General features: G+C 39.6%; 1 protein-coding gene across 1 annotated transcript; it reads left to right on the forward strand.

Annotated features, from left to right (window-relative positions):
• The first annotated feature begins 1314 nt into the window (after nt 1–1314).
• On the forward strand, nt 1315–12418 carry LOC120293697 (increased DNA methylation 2-like). Its single transcript, XM_039313414.1, has 3 exons — nt 1315–1421; nt 11649–12021; nt 12182–12418. The coding sequence occupies exons 1-3, from the start codon at nt 1315–1317 to the stop codon at nt 12416–12418; spliced, it is 717 nt and encodes a 238-aa protein (XP_039169348.1).
• The last annotated feature ends 5302 nt before the right edge of the window (nt 12419–17720 follow it).

Below are 17720 nucleotides of genomic sequence, written 5' to 3' on the forward strand. Positions count from 1 at the left end.
CGTAAAAATCTCGAGATTTCAATTATGGGCATTGGGTACCAAAATGACAAAAAAATCAATCTAGTGCCGATCAATGAGTATTTTGCAATCAGGTGGAATCACCCACATTATGATCACATATCTCAATCAAATCGACCTATCTCCGATCTATGATCGATTTCTATGGTGTCATAATGACCCTTGCAAACCAACACGATCGAGCAGTTGATTCCTGGTCGAATTCTCAAGTCTATTGTATTTAGATTCCTTAATTGCTTCCCTAGATAGTCCAGTTATCTTGTAAGTGATCAACTCAAAGAATAACACTATTGGCGCATCGATGAAATGCCCGATTTAGTTAATCGAAAACGAAATCTGAAAATTCAAGCTGTCACATTCCCACTTTGGAACCTCTAGAGCTCTAGAATTGGGAACCACCTAGAACTATCCGTTAAGAATCGGTTTCGAAAAATTAGAATTGGGGACCACCCATTGGTTCCACAGACCTACTCAGAAACTAGACCAATGTCCCCACTTTGGAAGAGGCATAAACTTGAGAGCGAGTAATGAGATTGAAGGTTGGAGGCAACCAAGAGCGAGAGTGATAGAGGGAGTGATGGAGCTGAAAGTGATCAAGAACGAGAGTGAAAGATGGGATCTACGAGGCCGGAGGCCATTGAGAGTGAGATGAGAGAGGCAAGCGAGACCAGAAGATGAGTGAGGCAAAAGACAGAGTGATGAAGAGGAAAGCAGACTAATATTCACTGTTTCCAATAAATTGTAGGGATATGTGCAACACAAGTCCTAAAACTTACAAGGAAAGTGCAATTCAGTCCTAAAACTTACAAAAAGTGCAATCGAGTTCTAAAACTTATCAAATTTGTTCAATTGAGTCCTAAAGTTAACATCGTCAAACTGAGTAACGGAAAATGCTGATGTGGCGCTAACGTAGCATTTTAAATGATTTTTTATTATACACGTGGCTTTTAACATTATTTTTATTCTTGTTTAAATTAGATTTAAAAACAAAAAAGATAAAGATAAATTTATTTTAAAAAACAAAACTGTGCAAAAAAAAAAAAAGGCACCGGTGGTGCTTCCGCCGCCGCCCATCACGGAGTGGCCGGCGTTGCCGTCGCGGCTTGCCCTCGCCACCCTCGCCGGCCGGGCGAGGGCGCCACCCCAGCGGATCGGGGCACGCCGCCCAAATTTGGGGTCGGGGGTCGCTGCGCCCCGATCTGGGCATCCCCGACGTTGGATCGGTGGAGTCATCGGTGGCGGCTGGGCGACGATGGTAGTCCGGTGCAGCGATGGCGTCGGGGGGTTGGCGGTAGGATGTCGGGGAACGGTAGCAGCCCGGCACCGCAAAGGGTCACGGCTGTTTCTGGGGACGGCGTCGAGGCTACGACGGCACGGCTCGGCAGCAGTCCGGTGCAGCAACGGTGATTGAACCCCTGCCCTCGGAACCCACTCACTCAGATCTGGACAGCGTCGGGGCACGGCGTCGGGAGTGCGACGGAGCTGAATCGGCGTGCCCAGATTTGGGCGAGCATCGCCGACCCCAGGCGAGGGCCGGCGAGGCCTCCCGCGGGGAGGGCAGAGGGTCGCCGGCCCCCGTGAGGACCGGCGTGCCCAGATCTTGGCATCCTCGCTCGACCCGGCGGGGCGGTCGGGCCTCGCCCGGGCCGACAAGGCCTCGCCCGGCCGGCGACCGTCGCCGGCCCCTCCAGGCGATGGGCGGCGGTTGCGGTGGACATGCCCGCCGGTACCATTTTCTTTATTTTTTTAACAGTTTTTTTTTTAAAATAAATATTAGTTTTTCATTTTTAGTTTTAAATCTAATTTTTAAAAATTTTGAATAAAAAATAATTTTAAAAAGCCACGTGGAAAATATAAATTTATTTAAAATATGACGTCAGCGCCACGTCAGCATTTTCCGTTAATAAATCTAACGGTGTTAACTTTAGGACTCAATTGAACCAATTTGACAAGTTTTAGGATTCGATTGCACTTTTTGTAAGTTTTATGGCTGAATTGCACTTTCCTTGTAAGTTTTAGGACTTGTGTTGCACATATCCCTAAATTGTAATCAGGAATGTGGAACCTGATTAGTCCTTTTAGGAGCAACTAGTCTAGTCTGGTTCAGGGCAATCTTAGTTCTTTTGCACACCCTTAAAAACTATGTATAAATAGGTAAGTTAAATTAAATTACCTACTCATTAGTATGGGTCCAAATGGATACCTTTATGTTCTTGGATTAGTAGAAATTTTGCTGGGCAAGGAAGGAAAATGAAATCTTAACCAAAAATGTATGAATTCTGAAAGTTGTTGAATGACACAACTACCCCTCATAGAGGCAAACTAGCATTATAAAAGCTTGACTTCTGCTAGTACTTTTTGGCCACGCCCAACTCTTTCAATCACTATCTAGTCTATGTTCTAATACTACTCCAGTCCAAAGCATCAAACAAGTTCTTCAAACTTACTGGTTTGCCTCTTTGCCCTCTTGTTCTTGTTGTAGATGTTGATGTGCTCATGAAGTTGTTTGTGAAAAATTGATGAAAAACATACATTATTCACATGATTTTGCTTTTTTTTTTAAAACGGAGCCAAAATATAACATTTTATGGAATAAAATTTGTTCTTTTTGTGAGATTGAGTGTATGATCTAATTAAGCCTAGTTTGTTTTGTGCCAACGAACCAACTTTCTTTTCTTTTTTTTCTTTCGCATCATCCTCCCTGTTGCCTTGGATAGTTCTTGGAGATTGTTAAACTGAATCATGATGAGCCATGCTCTTTCACTAATCAATTTCGCCAGAAAAAATTGATTCATCCGTAACTGGTTGGAGCATTTCTTTGTTATTACCAGAGTTTAGGTTTACTAACAGTTGATTCATGTAGATGTCAAGCAGCATGTTGATGGTTATCTGATATGTCGATTAAGTTTCTGCAGTTAGAATGACTTCACTTACGTTACAAGAAAGTTCGTTATCTATTAGTTTTTGCAATGCTAGAAATCAAACATATTATTGACGGCATATCCATTATATTGAATGAAGCATTAATAATGTGCAATCAGAAGATTCTACTAGTTATGTTGCATATCCTATTCCTCAACTAATGCATCGCTCTCCTGTAGATTCTGTTTAAAAATGGGTCCACCCGTGAATGCTGCGGCACCATCCATTGCTACTCCTACAGGTGAAGGCATGCTGATGAATGACCAGTGCTTCCTCCATTGTTGGAATATACTTTGGGCCTCATTTCAAAGAGGAAAGGCCACCCCACAAGTCATCAATGCAGAGAGTATTCGAGAGATTGCCCCAGTACACTCCGAATCAGCTGGCCCGATCCAAGTTGATGGTGGCCCAAATGATGCACGCATACTATTATATACTCAGGAAGGCCAGTCAATCTATCATAGTGGCCCAGCCTACGTTGCTCAAGATATTTCACGACACGGTTCCACCTGGAATGCTTGGTCCTGGTAGTAACTACCCCCTTAGTTCATCAACTTCTTTCCGACTGACTTGCACCCTTGTTTGCATGTCGAATAGCGCTTTGTGGCTGTTGGGGATTACTGATTCCCAAAAACGGATTCGACACTAAATCGAACCCCTAAAACAAATGTGGAAGATGAGCCCAAAAACAAACATGTATCACCGATCAAAGACACACCACGGAATTGAGCGTACCTTATTATCCACAGATTAAACACCAACGTTGATGTTCGAGGAAGAATATGATATGGGTTTACCAAGGAGCGTACTGTTGGTTCAAGGGGGAGAAAACTTACGTTGGTTTTGGGAGGAGGGAGAAAAGAAAAGAAAAAACATATGTATGTTGAAAGGGTACGTTCCCTTTTCTTTTCTCTCTTACGTCTTCTCCAAAAGACACATCCCCTCAACGTAACACCTCTTCATATCTCAATCCTTCATCCATGGGCCCTTATCTTGCAGGCCGGGCTTTTAGGCCTAACATGGGCGGATGGGCCTTAAGCCCATCATCATACAAATAAAACCATCATCTCCCACTCGCATGGTGGGCCGAACAGGATCCTCTTTACCTCTCTACAATATTCATACCGGTGAATAATCAGTGCAATCAACATACATCGAGAGCTCGTTGACATACATTTGTTAGGAATATATAGCAGCTCATAATGGGCATCATACTTTGAGTAGATTTAGTATGCAGTACCCTAGATCGATCGATCACATTTATATCTCTTTCTCGATCTCTTTTTAAACAGTGATATATTGTATTCACAATTATGATTATCCCAAAAACAATAATAATTGGTCGACCAGTGAATAAAAAACTAAAATGTGATTCTCCAAATTCGATCTTCCTCTTTCCTTCAAACTCCCAATTTTAGTTCAGCTTGCTTTTCTAGAAATGTCCCATTAGATCGAATCAATTCATGATCATTGGCAACATCCTAAGATAGCAAACACTAAATAGACATCTTGAGAATAAGTAAGACTCATAAGGGCACTAAATTGAGGAACATTTTTCCTCAAGAATCTCACACGGTATAAAAGTTGAGATCAAACTTTTGCCACTCTTATTGTTCTTCTCATGCATACATAGTATAAATTACATGTATTACGGTATTTAATTCATTTCCCATGGAGTGTATGTCTACACCTTTAATACCGTACAGATGATAGTTCAGACACACATAATGTCTAACTTGAGTTCACATATCTACTCATTCACATAATTCATTAAAACTCACATCTGGCATTATAGACAGATAAAGTAAATATGTGGATTATTTTACTTTTGGACATAATAAATATTATGTCCTCATCTTAACACTTAGTTAATGCGACATATATATTTTTAGCTTGAGCTCTCGATTATCACCTAGATAATAAGCTTAAAAACTGTTTCATCTCTATTTATCACACAGTAAATAGAGGCGATCACCCATGTGAGTGGTCTAATCTCTTATATGTCTGACATACTTAATATAATGCACTGAGCATTGAGATGCATAAACGTCAAACAAAGATTCATAGGCATTAATGATGAAAAACACAAATTCATTAAATGTGAACACTGCATGGAAATTACAATATTTAGTATATCAGCCTCTATGCAGTCCTAGAGATTTTACATGACCACAAAATACATCTCTAGGTATTGGCTTTGTCATAAGATCTGCTACCATTCTATGCGTAGACATGTACTGTAAGTTCACATCTTTTCGTACAACCATATTTTTGACAAAATTATACTTGGTATCTATATATTTGGTCTTGCCATGATATTTTGGATTTTTGGTATACGCTATTACTGCTTGGCTATCACAGTTAACCAACAATGAGTCTGCAACATTCGCAATAACACCTAAATGATCCAAAAATCTCTTAAGGCAAACACCTTCTTGTATTACTGCTGATAATGCCATGAACTCAGCTTCCATCGCGGATAAGGCTATACATGTTTGTTTCTTACTGCCCCAAAATATGGCGCCATTATTCAGTAAAAAAGCAAATTCATAGGTAGATTTCTTTTCATCTAAATCTCCTCCGCAATCAGCATTTGAATAGCCTATAAGTTGTAGATCATTTCCTTAGTAATTCAGTTTGTAATCAGTAGTTCCCTTCAGATACCTCAATATTCTTTTAACAACCTTCCAATATGCTTGACCTGAATTGGATTGGTATCTACTCACTATTCAAAATGCAAAACATATGTCAAGTCTTGTACACATCATAGTGTACATTAAACATCCCATAGCACTAGCATACGGAACATGTTTCATTTGTTCCTTTTCTTGTAGAGTCTTTGGACACAGTCTATGGCTCAATCTTTCACCTTTTGCAATAGGAATATCAATGGGTTTATAATCTTGCACACAAAATCGTTCAAAAACCTTATTGATGCATGTTTCTTGCGAAAGAGATAATGACCTCTTCGAACGATCTCTTGAAATCTTAATTCCAAGAATGTATGCAGCCTCATCCATATCTTTCATCTCAAAATTGGAAGATAACCAACTCTTCACAGTATTAACAAACTCCATATTGCTTTCGGCAATTAGTATATCATCAATATATAATGATATGATCACAAATTGATATATACACAATGATCCTCATTTATCATTGTAAAATCATATGCCATTATAGCATTATGAAAATGTATATACCATTGTCTCGATGATTGCTTAAGGCCACATATCAATCTCAAAAGTCGACATACCTTTTATTCTTGGCATTTCATTATGAAACCAGCAGGTTGTTCCATATATATTTCTTTATCTAATTCTCCATTGAGAAAAACAGTCTTTACATCTATTTGATGTTATTCAAGATCCATACTTGCCACTATTGTCAGAATGATGCGAATTGAGGTCAATCTCACTACTGGAGAAAATGTTTCTTCATAATCAATTCTTTCCTGTTGATTATACCCATTCGCCACAATGCGAGCTTTATGCCTTTCTATCGAGCCATCAGCTTTATGCTTTATTTTGAGAACCCATTTGTTCCCAACAGGTTTGCGTCCTTTTGAAAGATCAACCAATTTCCAAACATGGTTTGACTTCATTGACTCCATCTCCTCTTCCATTGCATGAATCCATTTTTCCTTACTAGGGCAATTTAGAGTCTCATTAATATTTCTTGGCTCATCCTCATCTTGTGGAGCAACCATAAAAGTTTTCCCTTCAATATCAAAACATCGACGAGGAATACTTTTGCGACTTGTTCACCGTATGGGAGATGGTACACTTTGCACATCATTCCCCATTATGCTCCCACTCGGATTAAATAATGATGATATCGTCTCATCATGTGGTTGTAATTGAGAGTTAGTTGAATTAAATTCATCACTTCTCATGTTACTCCCACTTGGAAGAACTCCACTAAATTCATTATTTGGATTCAAGGTTTCAAATATGGAGTAGTCCTCACCTATTTCACCATTTTTAGGAAAATCATTCTCTAAGAATATGACATCCCGTGATTCAAACTCAGTTATACTCCCACTTTCTTACTCACCTATAAACACATACCCTTTCGAGTGTTCAGAGTATCTTATGAAAATACTATTCTTTTCTTTGGGACCTAGTTTCCAAAATTTGTGGGAGGGCTCATGAGTATAGGCAGCACAACCCCAAGGCTTAAGAAGATTTAAGTCCGGTTTTCTACCTGTCCATAACTCATATGGAGTGGAAGTAACTTATTTGGAAGGCATTCGGTTAAGTATATAGGTAGTTGTTAACAAAGCATCACTCCAAAAAATGATCGATAAGTTAGCATGCGTCATCATGGACCTAACCATCTCCAGAAGGGTTCTATTTCTTTTTTCCGTAACACCATTTTGTTGAGTAGTATAAGGAATAGACAACTGTCTTTCTATTCATTTTTCATCACATAACTTTCTGAACTCATCAGATAAATATTCACGACCTCGATCAGATCTCAATACTTTTATTTTCTTGTCTAATTGATTTTCTACCAAGTTCATAAACTTTTTCAAACAACTCAATACTTCAGATTTATGATAAGTCAAATAGACATGTCCGAATCGAGTATAATCATCTATAAATGTGATGAAATAAACAGCCCCATGCCTTCTTCTCACATTCATTAGACCACAGACGTTATAATGGATTAAATATAAAAGAAATTAAGCTCTTTTCCCTTTTCCAAATGGTTTTCTTTTTTATTTTCCCTACTAGGCAATGCTCACATATAAGTAAATCGACTTTTTCAATGTTACCCAACAAGCCCTCTTTGGCTTGTCTATTCATACGTTGTTGGCCAATATGACCAAGTCTAGCATGCCACACATTCACATCATTATCATATGAAGTAGAAGACGTGAAAAGGGAATAACAAACATTGACATCACCACAATCAACATTTAGTATAATAAAACCATCTAGAAAATGACCACAACCATAGTAGTTTGTATCTAAATACAAATCTACACCACTATTATGGAAGTTCACACTAAAACCAAGCTTAACCAACACCAAAACAGACACTAAATTTCGATGAATCTCTAGAGCATATAAAACATCATGTAGGAACAAAGTACATCCACCATGCATGTTCAGTTGGAAGGTGCCAATTCCTTTTACTTCTACTCTAGAGTTATTTCCTACATAGATTCACTTAGTTCCAGTTGGTACTCGTTGGAATTTCACGAAGGATTCTCTATCCTTTGCTACATGGTCTGTTGCTCCTGAATTTATAGTCCACAAAGGATTAGATTCAGCTAATAATATAAAACTTGACACATTAGCAAAGTTCTTAAGAGTACAAGGAGTGAGTACCTTCTTTGACTCACGATAGTCGCAAGCATAGTGGCCCTTTTGGTCACAGTTGTAACACTTCACTCTTGAAATACTCTTCACTCGAGGATGTTTTCCTCTCTTATGTTGGTCAGCTCTTGGTTTCTTGCAAGAAGGACTTGATCATTTGCATTTCTACATATTGAATGAATCAATACGTTTGCGCTTAGAGCTCGAAGCTCCTTCTGAGTTGGAAGCAATATAGCAAATATGTGTTTCCTTCTCAAATGCCTTGAGGCAGCCCTCTGCTAACTCAAGGTGGCGCACAACATCATCAAATTCTTTCATAACATGGTCAAAAGCTTCTAGTGCTTCTTTTCATATTCAATATTTCACAATTCTTGCCGTTCATTTTGTCTTCTTTGTTCAAATAAGCAATTATGTTCTTAGTCGCTAAAACCATCAATCTGAACATATCAGACACATATAGGGGTGTGCAAAATACCCGAGAACCGCTCAAACCGCCCGGAACTAGACCGGAACCGGCGGTTCTTGAGGAAACCGGTCCGGTTCCCGGTTCCATGGGCGGATCCACCCACTCGAACCGGACCAGTTCCCGTTTAACATTAAATTTTTTTTTACTAAAACTGAATACAAAGCTGAATATTGGGACATTTATTTATTAATATAATGAAGGTGATGTATTCAATAAAGTCTTGTTTAATTGCACTTCATTTGTTTTCCTGTGTTTAGATGGTGCCTCATTTCACCTCCTTTGATTTGTTTGTGCGACTTGTGATATTTTGCCGAACCTGATGAAGGATATGTCCAGTTCATAGCCTTAAGAGAGATCCATTTTTCCTGAGCACTTACTACTCTCTCCGCCTTTATATCAACTTACGTACATCCATTCATTCATTGGTTGCATTTATAGTTGTAACAAATGAACCTTTGTTCCACGTACTAAAATTTGATTTTTCTTTATTTGTCTTGCTTTGATGTCACATAGTCGTTCTATGTTTAAAACCAAAATTATTTCGCGTCAAGATTGGTTCCATGGATCCACCCAAGAACCGGACCGGACCGACGGTACGGTTCCCGGGTGGATCCATGCAACAAACAGATGGATCCCGGTTCCAATTTTTCGGAACCGGTCCTTAGCGGGCGGTTCCTGGTTCTAGGTCGAAAACTGCCCACCCAGACCATGCACACCCCTAGACACATATGCACGGATTATTAATGCCTATAGTTTATGCATTCATTTTGCACAGACCTATCACATTAATGAATAATTTTAAGTAAGGTTTCGGAATCAAAAGGTCACTATGTTTCCAATCATCATCCAAAAAATCCTAACTTGAAACTATTATTAATATAATCTTCTATGCAAAATAAGTTTAGCAAAGTCACTAAAACTTTCTTGAACTTCCCATAACTAATTGTAAATTAGCATACTAATTTACAACAATAAATAACATTGAACTATGAATAATTAAACATGTCTATTACACTAAGTAATATATCCAGAGGAAAATATCAACACGGAAAGAGATATTAACACCTAAAAAACATCTCAGACTAATCTAAAAAATAAATAGGGAAAGTCTTTTCTAATCTATCAGTAAAATTCTCTAAGAAATCTGAAGGCACATTGGCCAACCACGAAAAAACTTTTGGAGAGCTCTCATACCACCTCCAAGGCGCACTCACTCTGCGCCATGTGGCACTCATCCCAAGGGTTGAAGTTTTGGTTAACTCTATCCTATAGTACTCTCTTACAAAAACTACCATAAGCTCCTATAATCCGGGACCGCATTGACCTCCCATAGGCGATCAAACACAGCTTGCCATTCAAGTGGAAGAGTGTTAATTAATGCCGGCACCTTCTTAAAATCCGACATAGGATAACCATTCCAAATGATTTCTTGTATCATATGATTGACCCTGACCACATGTGATACTACATCATTGTCGTTCCATCGATAATTAGCTAACTCTGTCATTAGCCTTTTAAGTTTTGCATTTTCTTCGTCTATTCTCGGAAATGCAGGTATACGTGCATAACGCATCATAGTTTCTGCAACAAATGTAGAACAAAAAGGGATTACATATAATCCACAATGAACAAAATGGAAAATACATAATTTTCCATGGTTCATGCAACAAAATGTAGAATAAAAAAAGGGATTAATTATAATCCACAATAAACAAAAATTGGAAAATACAACATTTTCCTCTTCTTTTTTTTTGTCGGTCAACACCAATCAACGGTGGTCATCAGTGGTGAATGCCAGTCAACAGTGGTCAACTCCAGTTAATGGTCAACGGATGACCGGGTCGAGTCAACAAGTCTATGGGTCGGGTCAAATGAGTCAGGTCAAAGGTGGTCAACGGTCAACGAGTAGAGTTGACGGCCGTTGAGTCGGGTTGAATCGGGTCGGTTGGATCGGGTCGGACCGGTCCGACCGGACGAGCGGACCGGTCCGACCGGACGAGCTGGATCAGACGAACGGATCGGCACGTGTCGTGCGCATGCGAGGGCTAACGTCACGCAGATGTCAGCTGGCGCGTGCACAACACGCGCTAGGCTTCTGCACATGCGTCGCACGAGCCTGGGAAACGAATCGGCATGTGCGTCGCACGCGCCCGATAGAGACCGAATCGGCTGGGCGTGGCGGTGCGTCCGGCGGCGATCCGCCACTCGTTTTTCTCATATCGACAAGAGCTTCGACCCTGCGCTATCAAAAACGAATTTTGACTTGCAGAAAATCACAAAACAGGGCAAACAGTACGCGGGTGTCGGGTTTTTCCGTCACCGATCGACCGGCAGCGGCTTTTCTCAAATTTCGACCACAAAAAATAATTCAATAACATAAAAAGGCAATCGGGAAACATGAACTACGGCTCTGATACCAATGTTGAGGATTACTATTCCCAAAATGGATTCGACACTAAATCGAACCCCTAAAAAAAAATGCGGAAGATGAGCCCAAAAACAAACATGTATCACCGATCAAAGACACACCACGGAATCGAGCGTATCTTATTATCCACAGATTAAACACCAACGTTGAAGTTCGAGGAAGAATATGATCTGGGTTTACCAAGGAGCGTACTGTTGGTTCAAGGGGGAGAAAACTTACGTTGGTTTTGGGAGGAGGGAGAAAAGAAAAGAAAAAACTTACGTACGTTGAAAGGGTACATTCCCTTTTCTTTTCTCTCTTACGTCTTCTCCAAAAGACGCATCCCCTCAACGTAACACCTCTTCATATCTCAACCCTTCATCCATGGGCCCTTATCTTGCGGGCCGGCCGGGCGGACGGGCCTTAAGTCCATCATCATACAAATAAAACCATCAGTGGCGATAGATAACATCGTCTTCATTGATAACCCAAGCACCTCTTACCTCAGGGAAGAGGTTGTTGCGAGGTTTAAGACTTTGACCAGGCTGCAAGACTTCTTTCTGGAGAAAGATGCTGCCAACCTACCCTTGTATGTCACCAACGAGGCGTTCTATCAAGTGATAGCACGAGAGGCATGTTCAGAGGGACGATCTCAATTTTTCATGCATCCTCGTGGTTCTCACGGAAGAAAATGCAACATCAACGTCGCGTTTTCTCCACTTATTACGACATATATGCAATGTCCTGGCGCTAATGCCACCTGCAGTGCTGGAATCGGAGTGGCTTGGAATGCGGATGTGGAGCTTGCAGGATCCATCACAGGATGTTTGACCCTTGCAAAGTCTGAAGACAGTTACCTGTTTAACTTATCACTTCCAGGGGTCAGAAGAGATCAAAGTAAGTCTCCAATGGCATAAAAGAACCTCAATATTTGTAGGTTGAGATGTTAATTACTAAATTTTGAGTATTCTTCGTTTGGTGGATTCAGATTCACATCATGATGTATATGTATTAATGAATTTCTCGGAAACTTCCTTGTAGATGCTACAACCTTTAGCTGTGATTTTGACATGTGATTTTGACATGGATGGCGAGGTCATGATTGAAGGAGAGATTGCAACCGGTGGGAACACGGTTGAGAGCAGACTAGAAAGCCTTGGTCCACCTGGACACTTCTCTCTCCGTTTTCAGCTACCCAGTCGTGTCTATTCCGGACGGTCCAACTGCAACTTTGGCTCAAATGGGATCTTCGAAGAAATTGTGAAGAAGTATATCTGAAATTGATGACTTGCAGGCAGCTTGGACTTTGTTTTGAAAAAATGTTGGAATTTACCGTAACTTGATTAGACACAGATCGTGTCCTATTTTTGGTCCTCCTGTACCATTTTTAGTGCAAAATGCAAACAAAGAATGGAATACAATTGCAAATAATTATTCTTACTGAATTTTCCATAATGAACTACATTTGACTCTAAATTCTGCTTTGGAATATAGTATGGAAGGAGCTGATTCAACTTTTATTTTAATATATGCTCATGGCAAACAAAACAATGCAATATTATCAATACATAATGATATGGGTATCTCTCTAGTGTCAAGCTATGTATCATTATTGACTAGGGGTGTCAGATGGGCGGGTTAAGTTTGGTTAAAAGTAGTCTGACCCATATTGACCCATTTTCATGCAATATAATCTCAATGACCCATACTCAACCCGACTCCAACCTAACCCATGTTACTAGAACACATCCATGCTTAACCCTAGCCATAAAAATAAATACCAAGTCATATAACGCACTTTAAGCTCTTCCTTTGCATTTGGTAGTCAAGATAAAATTTAGGATATGATAATTATCATATCCTACATTCGGTACCTTTTTAAGATAGGACAAAGTCAGATATAATGGAGATAAACTTAATGAAATTATCTTATCGGGGTGATGGGTTTAAGGTAGATATGATTTCTAAAATCTATAACAAGAAAGTTATTTCTTTCAAATTAACAAACTTTTTATATTAATAAGATTAATATTATATTTCAATATAATAATTTTTTGAATTTCAATATAAGAAATTCAAAGTAACAAAAAATAACAATTTAGTTATTTTAATTTAACAAAACCACAAGAATAAATGTCAGGAAATTATTAAAGGGGTCAGTGATTTCATTGTTACTTTTCAAAACCTAACAAGATTGAAAGTTGATAAGTGGTTATAGTTAGTTGGTATATTAATGTTAGGAATGTCAATTCAAAAATCAAATTAAGGTTGGTAATTTTCAGTAAAGTAAGTAACTTTCACGGTATTATTAGGCCATAAAAATAAATGTAGTTAGATTTTTAAAATAATTGGACACACCTCAGCCGCAAGTTAATAAGATGGCGCTAATCTAGAATGCATGAGTGATTCTCAAACATGAGTGATCTTGAATCAAGTCGCACATCCGTTCACAACCAGAATGCACACACCTTAGCCACAAGTTAATAAAATGGTGCTCACTTAGAATGCACGAGTGGTCTTAAACAAGGTTGGTAATTTTGGGTAAAGTTAGTAACTTTCACGGCATTAATAGGCCATAAAAATAAATGTAGTTACATTTTTAATGTCATTGGTAGTCTTTGAAGCACAAAGATATATAGGTAACAAAATTGTCGAGTGACCAAATTAGTTGCTGATGAATGTGGTACTTTTTAAATTAAGGTTGGTAATTTCTTATAAAAGTGAACACTTGGTGTTGGTAAGGCACGGGAATAAATATTTGTAGATAATTAAGGTGGTTAGTTAAAGAAATGTTGGTAAATTTTTAAAGCAAGCGACATAAAAGTTGCTAAGTGACTAAAATTAGCCAACATCTTAATAGTTAATATGACAAATCATGGTACATCAATCAGATTAAAGTTAGTAATTTCAAATGAACATGAGTAAGTTTCTAATAAGCCACAAAAATAAATGTGGGTTTGTTATTAAAGTAGTTGATAACCTTGGAAGTATGAAGAAATGTCATCACTTCTTTTATTGGTAGGGATTTGATCCCACCATAAAGGCATTTTATGCTTTTGGCTTAGAAATTGATGGCTGTGGATTTAATTCCTATTATGGGGAACTCAAATTAAGTGAGGGGAAAATTATCAAAAAGTCCTAAATCTATTGCAATTTTGCCAATTGATTCCTAAACCTTTTAACTTTGCTAATTGAGTCCTAAACCTTTTCACTTCTTGCTGATTCAGTCCATCCAGCCAATTGTTGTCAGAAAATGCTGATGTGGACGCTGGTGATACCACATAGGACCGCCAACGCTGATGTGGATAATTTTTAATTATATTTTAAATATTTTTTTTTTTTTTTATTTTCTATTTTTCCTCTTTTTATTTTTTTTTTTTTTTTTTGTCCTTTTCTAGTGGCCGACCACTAGCCACGAGCGACGGCCAACCATCGGCCACAACCGACCAGCTAGCCTCGCTCGCCATAGGCAAGGCCCGGCCGAGCGAGGCCGCCCTGGCCTTGACGAGGACCGGCCTCACCAGATTTGGCGAGGGGAGCCCTCACCAGGGCTCACCCTCACCTAGGCGAGCATCGGCCTCGCCCTTGGCCAAGCGGGCGATGGTTGGCCACCAGCCACAAGCCGATGCCCACCCGGCCGGGGGGCGGGCCGGCCTCGCCGGATCTAGCGAGGGGAGCCCTCGCCGAGGCTCGCCCTTACCCATGCGGCGTTGGCCTCGCCCGGACCAGATCCGGCGAGGCCGGCCCTCGCCCCCGCCGGGTGGGCGTTGGCTTGTGGCTGGTGACCAGCTATCGCCTGCCTGGCCAGGGGCGAGGTCGACACGTGCCTGGGCGAGGGCGAGCCCTGGCGAGGCCGGCCCTCTATGACATCCCAAATTTCATCAACCTTCATTAGTGTAATCAGAATCATTAGGAACTTATATTAATTTAGATTCGGCCAGAAAGTGAACCCGATGGACCGTGAAGAATGTGTGGGCTCGAGAAGTAAGCGGGCCACACGAATTTTAGAATTGGGTTTGATAAGCCGAATGGAAGAGTTGGGCTTGGACTTAGCTTAGAGCGGGCCAAGATTTAGAATTGTTAGACCGTAAATTTAGTTTAATGGGCCGGATTGTTATAGATTGAACATGTTGGGCCGAGACGGATATTTAGGCCTGAGTGATTTTATTTTCAATTTAGTTTATGGATTATAGTTATGATAATTTGGTTAGTGATAGTAAATGCTAATATCAATTTTTAACTTTAGCATTTCTTGTGATGAATTCTCTATAGACTAACACTAAATGGTTAATATGTCATATAATTTAATAACTTTATATGATTATAATAGAATTGAAATCTATTGGAATCAAAAGGGAATTAAGTGAAAAACATTAGAAACTAATGAACCGACTAACGACACGGATTAGAGATTAATTAAGATCGAGTGACAAATGGCGAAAGAGATCATGCATGGAAGCCACGACACCCCCTCCTCTCTTTGCATCACCCACGGTTTTCCATCCCTGAAAACCGAAACCCAGCAAACTCAAGAGACATAATCATTAGCAAAATCTCATGATTAGGCTAGCCTAGGGATTAGACTTGTAGATCTATTCACCTCTTAAATTTCGAAATTCCTCTCTCTCTCTCCAAAAACCAAAATCCATCTTCTTCTTCTTCTTCTCGTTTTCTCTCTCGGACGAGCAGCGACAAGTGAGAGAGAGAGAGAGTTCTTGCGAGAGGGTGAATGGCGAAAGGAGAAGAGGAGGAAGGATCGCCCTCTGCCATGTGCGTGCTACCGCCGTCGATGCCGTTCGTGTCTGCCGCCGTTGAGCCACATTCAAAGACCCACGAGCTTCCCGTTCGGTTTGTCGATTGAGCTTAGGAGTTAAGGCAAGTAGAAGTTCATCAATCTATGTGATGTAGTGCTGTTGATGTCTAGTGTAGTGCAATAGACTTGAAGAAGGGTTGAGATGAAAACTGAATGCTAATCTGTTGAGGATTGAATGTGAAGTTGCTGTTTTGTGTTGGATTGAGCTAGATAAGTTCTAGATTGAGGCTATAAGTCATTGCATGTTGCATTTGAGGCTTGCATGTCTCGAAATCTAATTGTGAGTGAGCTGTGATTGTTGAGTGAGGTGTAATGGTGTGTGCCGAGTGAAGAAAAGGTGATGCGTGTTGAGTTACATGAGCCGAGATGTGAGTATGTGCTTTGTACCAAGTTGTGAAGGATTCTAGGTGAGTGAAAATGTACTATGACTACTCCTAGATGCTGTGTAAGTGTGTTGAGATGCTACTTGATGAATTTGTAGTAAAACAAACGGTTTGATTGAGCTGGAAATGGAGAGAAAAGCATTAGATGTTTTCTGTCTTAGAGGAATATGGATAGAAAGTCGTTTATATTGTGTCGCTTTAATTTCTAGAGATGAAGATGAGGAATAGAATTATTTTACTTAAGATAACATCCATTAGATTGATTTTAACTCATAGTTATAGCTATATGAACACAAGAACGTGTAGATAGAAGCAATTCATTTTAAAACAGAAAAACTGTTCCGTAGAAAAACAGCCTGACCTTTGATGATTCCACGAATTTTCTGTATTTATCTAGATAGAGTTGAACTTTGAATCATTAATGAAAGTTGTAGGAAATATCCTTAGGAATAATATATCAAAATTTGAGAATAAATGGACAAGTTTTGGTCGCTGAAATGCTTTTTCTTGTAAATGTTAAATCTGGAAATTATTACAGAGTGTTAGTAAGAAATATCAAAATTATTTCTCTTGATATACAATGAATCTGACTTAGTGTTCTTCATAAAACATTTTCCTTTAGGTCTTGTTTACAACTTATCCAAATTTCAGAATTTTTGAGTTCATTTAGGGGTTATTTCGAAATTTTCATTAAAGCTGCACATTTTGGTTTTTAAGCTGTTTTACTCTGACTTTGCTCAACCGCTTTCAAAAGTGAATGTATCTTGGGTTGTTATGGGGCTGCATGACAACTACTTATTTCTGTTCCAGAAACAATTTTTCTATTCCATACCTGTTTCTGGAATAGAAATCCATTTGATAAACTTATTCCATTTTTCTATTTCTGAAATAGATTTCTATTCCAGAAATAGGTTTGGAATAGCAATAAGAACTAGAAATTTTCTACTTCTCTATTTCTGGAATAGAAATGAGAAATAATTTTTTTTTTCATCGTTTGTCAACCGGTCCTTCATCCGTTGCCGTTGACCATTGTCTATTGTTTGCTAGCCCCCGCTAGCCCCCGCCGCCACTGGTACCCGGCCACCGCCGGCCCCCGCCGCCGCCGGTTGCCGGTCACCGGCCGCCGCTGGTTGCCGTCGGTCGCCAGTCGCCAGTCACCAGCTATCGCTGTCTGCCACCGCTATTCGCCGATCGGCCGCTATCCGAAAGAAATAAATTTTGTGTTGTTATCAAACGAATTTCTATTTTTAGAGTAGAAATTTTGTGTCGTTATCAAACGGTTATTTTTGCTTAGAAACTCTTCTAGAAATAGAAATATAAAAATCTATTTCTGTTCCACAAACTAATTTTGGAACAAAATGATTGTCATGCGTGCCCTATCTGA

This window comes from Eucalyptus grandis, chromosome 5 (genome assembly GCF_016545825.1).
Source record: "Eucalyptus grandis isolate ANBG69807.140 chromosome 5, ASM1654582v1, whole genome shotgun sequence".
NCBI classification, from domain to species: domain Eukaryota; kingdom Viridiplantae; phylum Streptophyta; class Magnoliopsida; order Myrtales; family Myrtaceae; genus Eucalyptus; species Eucalyptus grandis.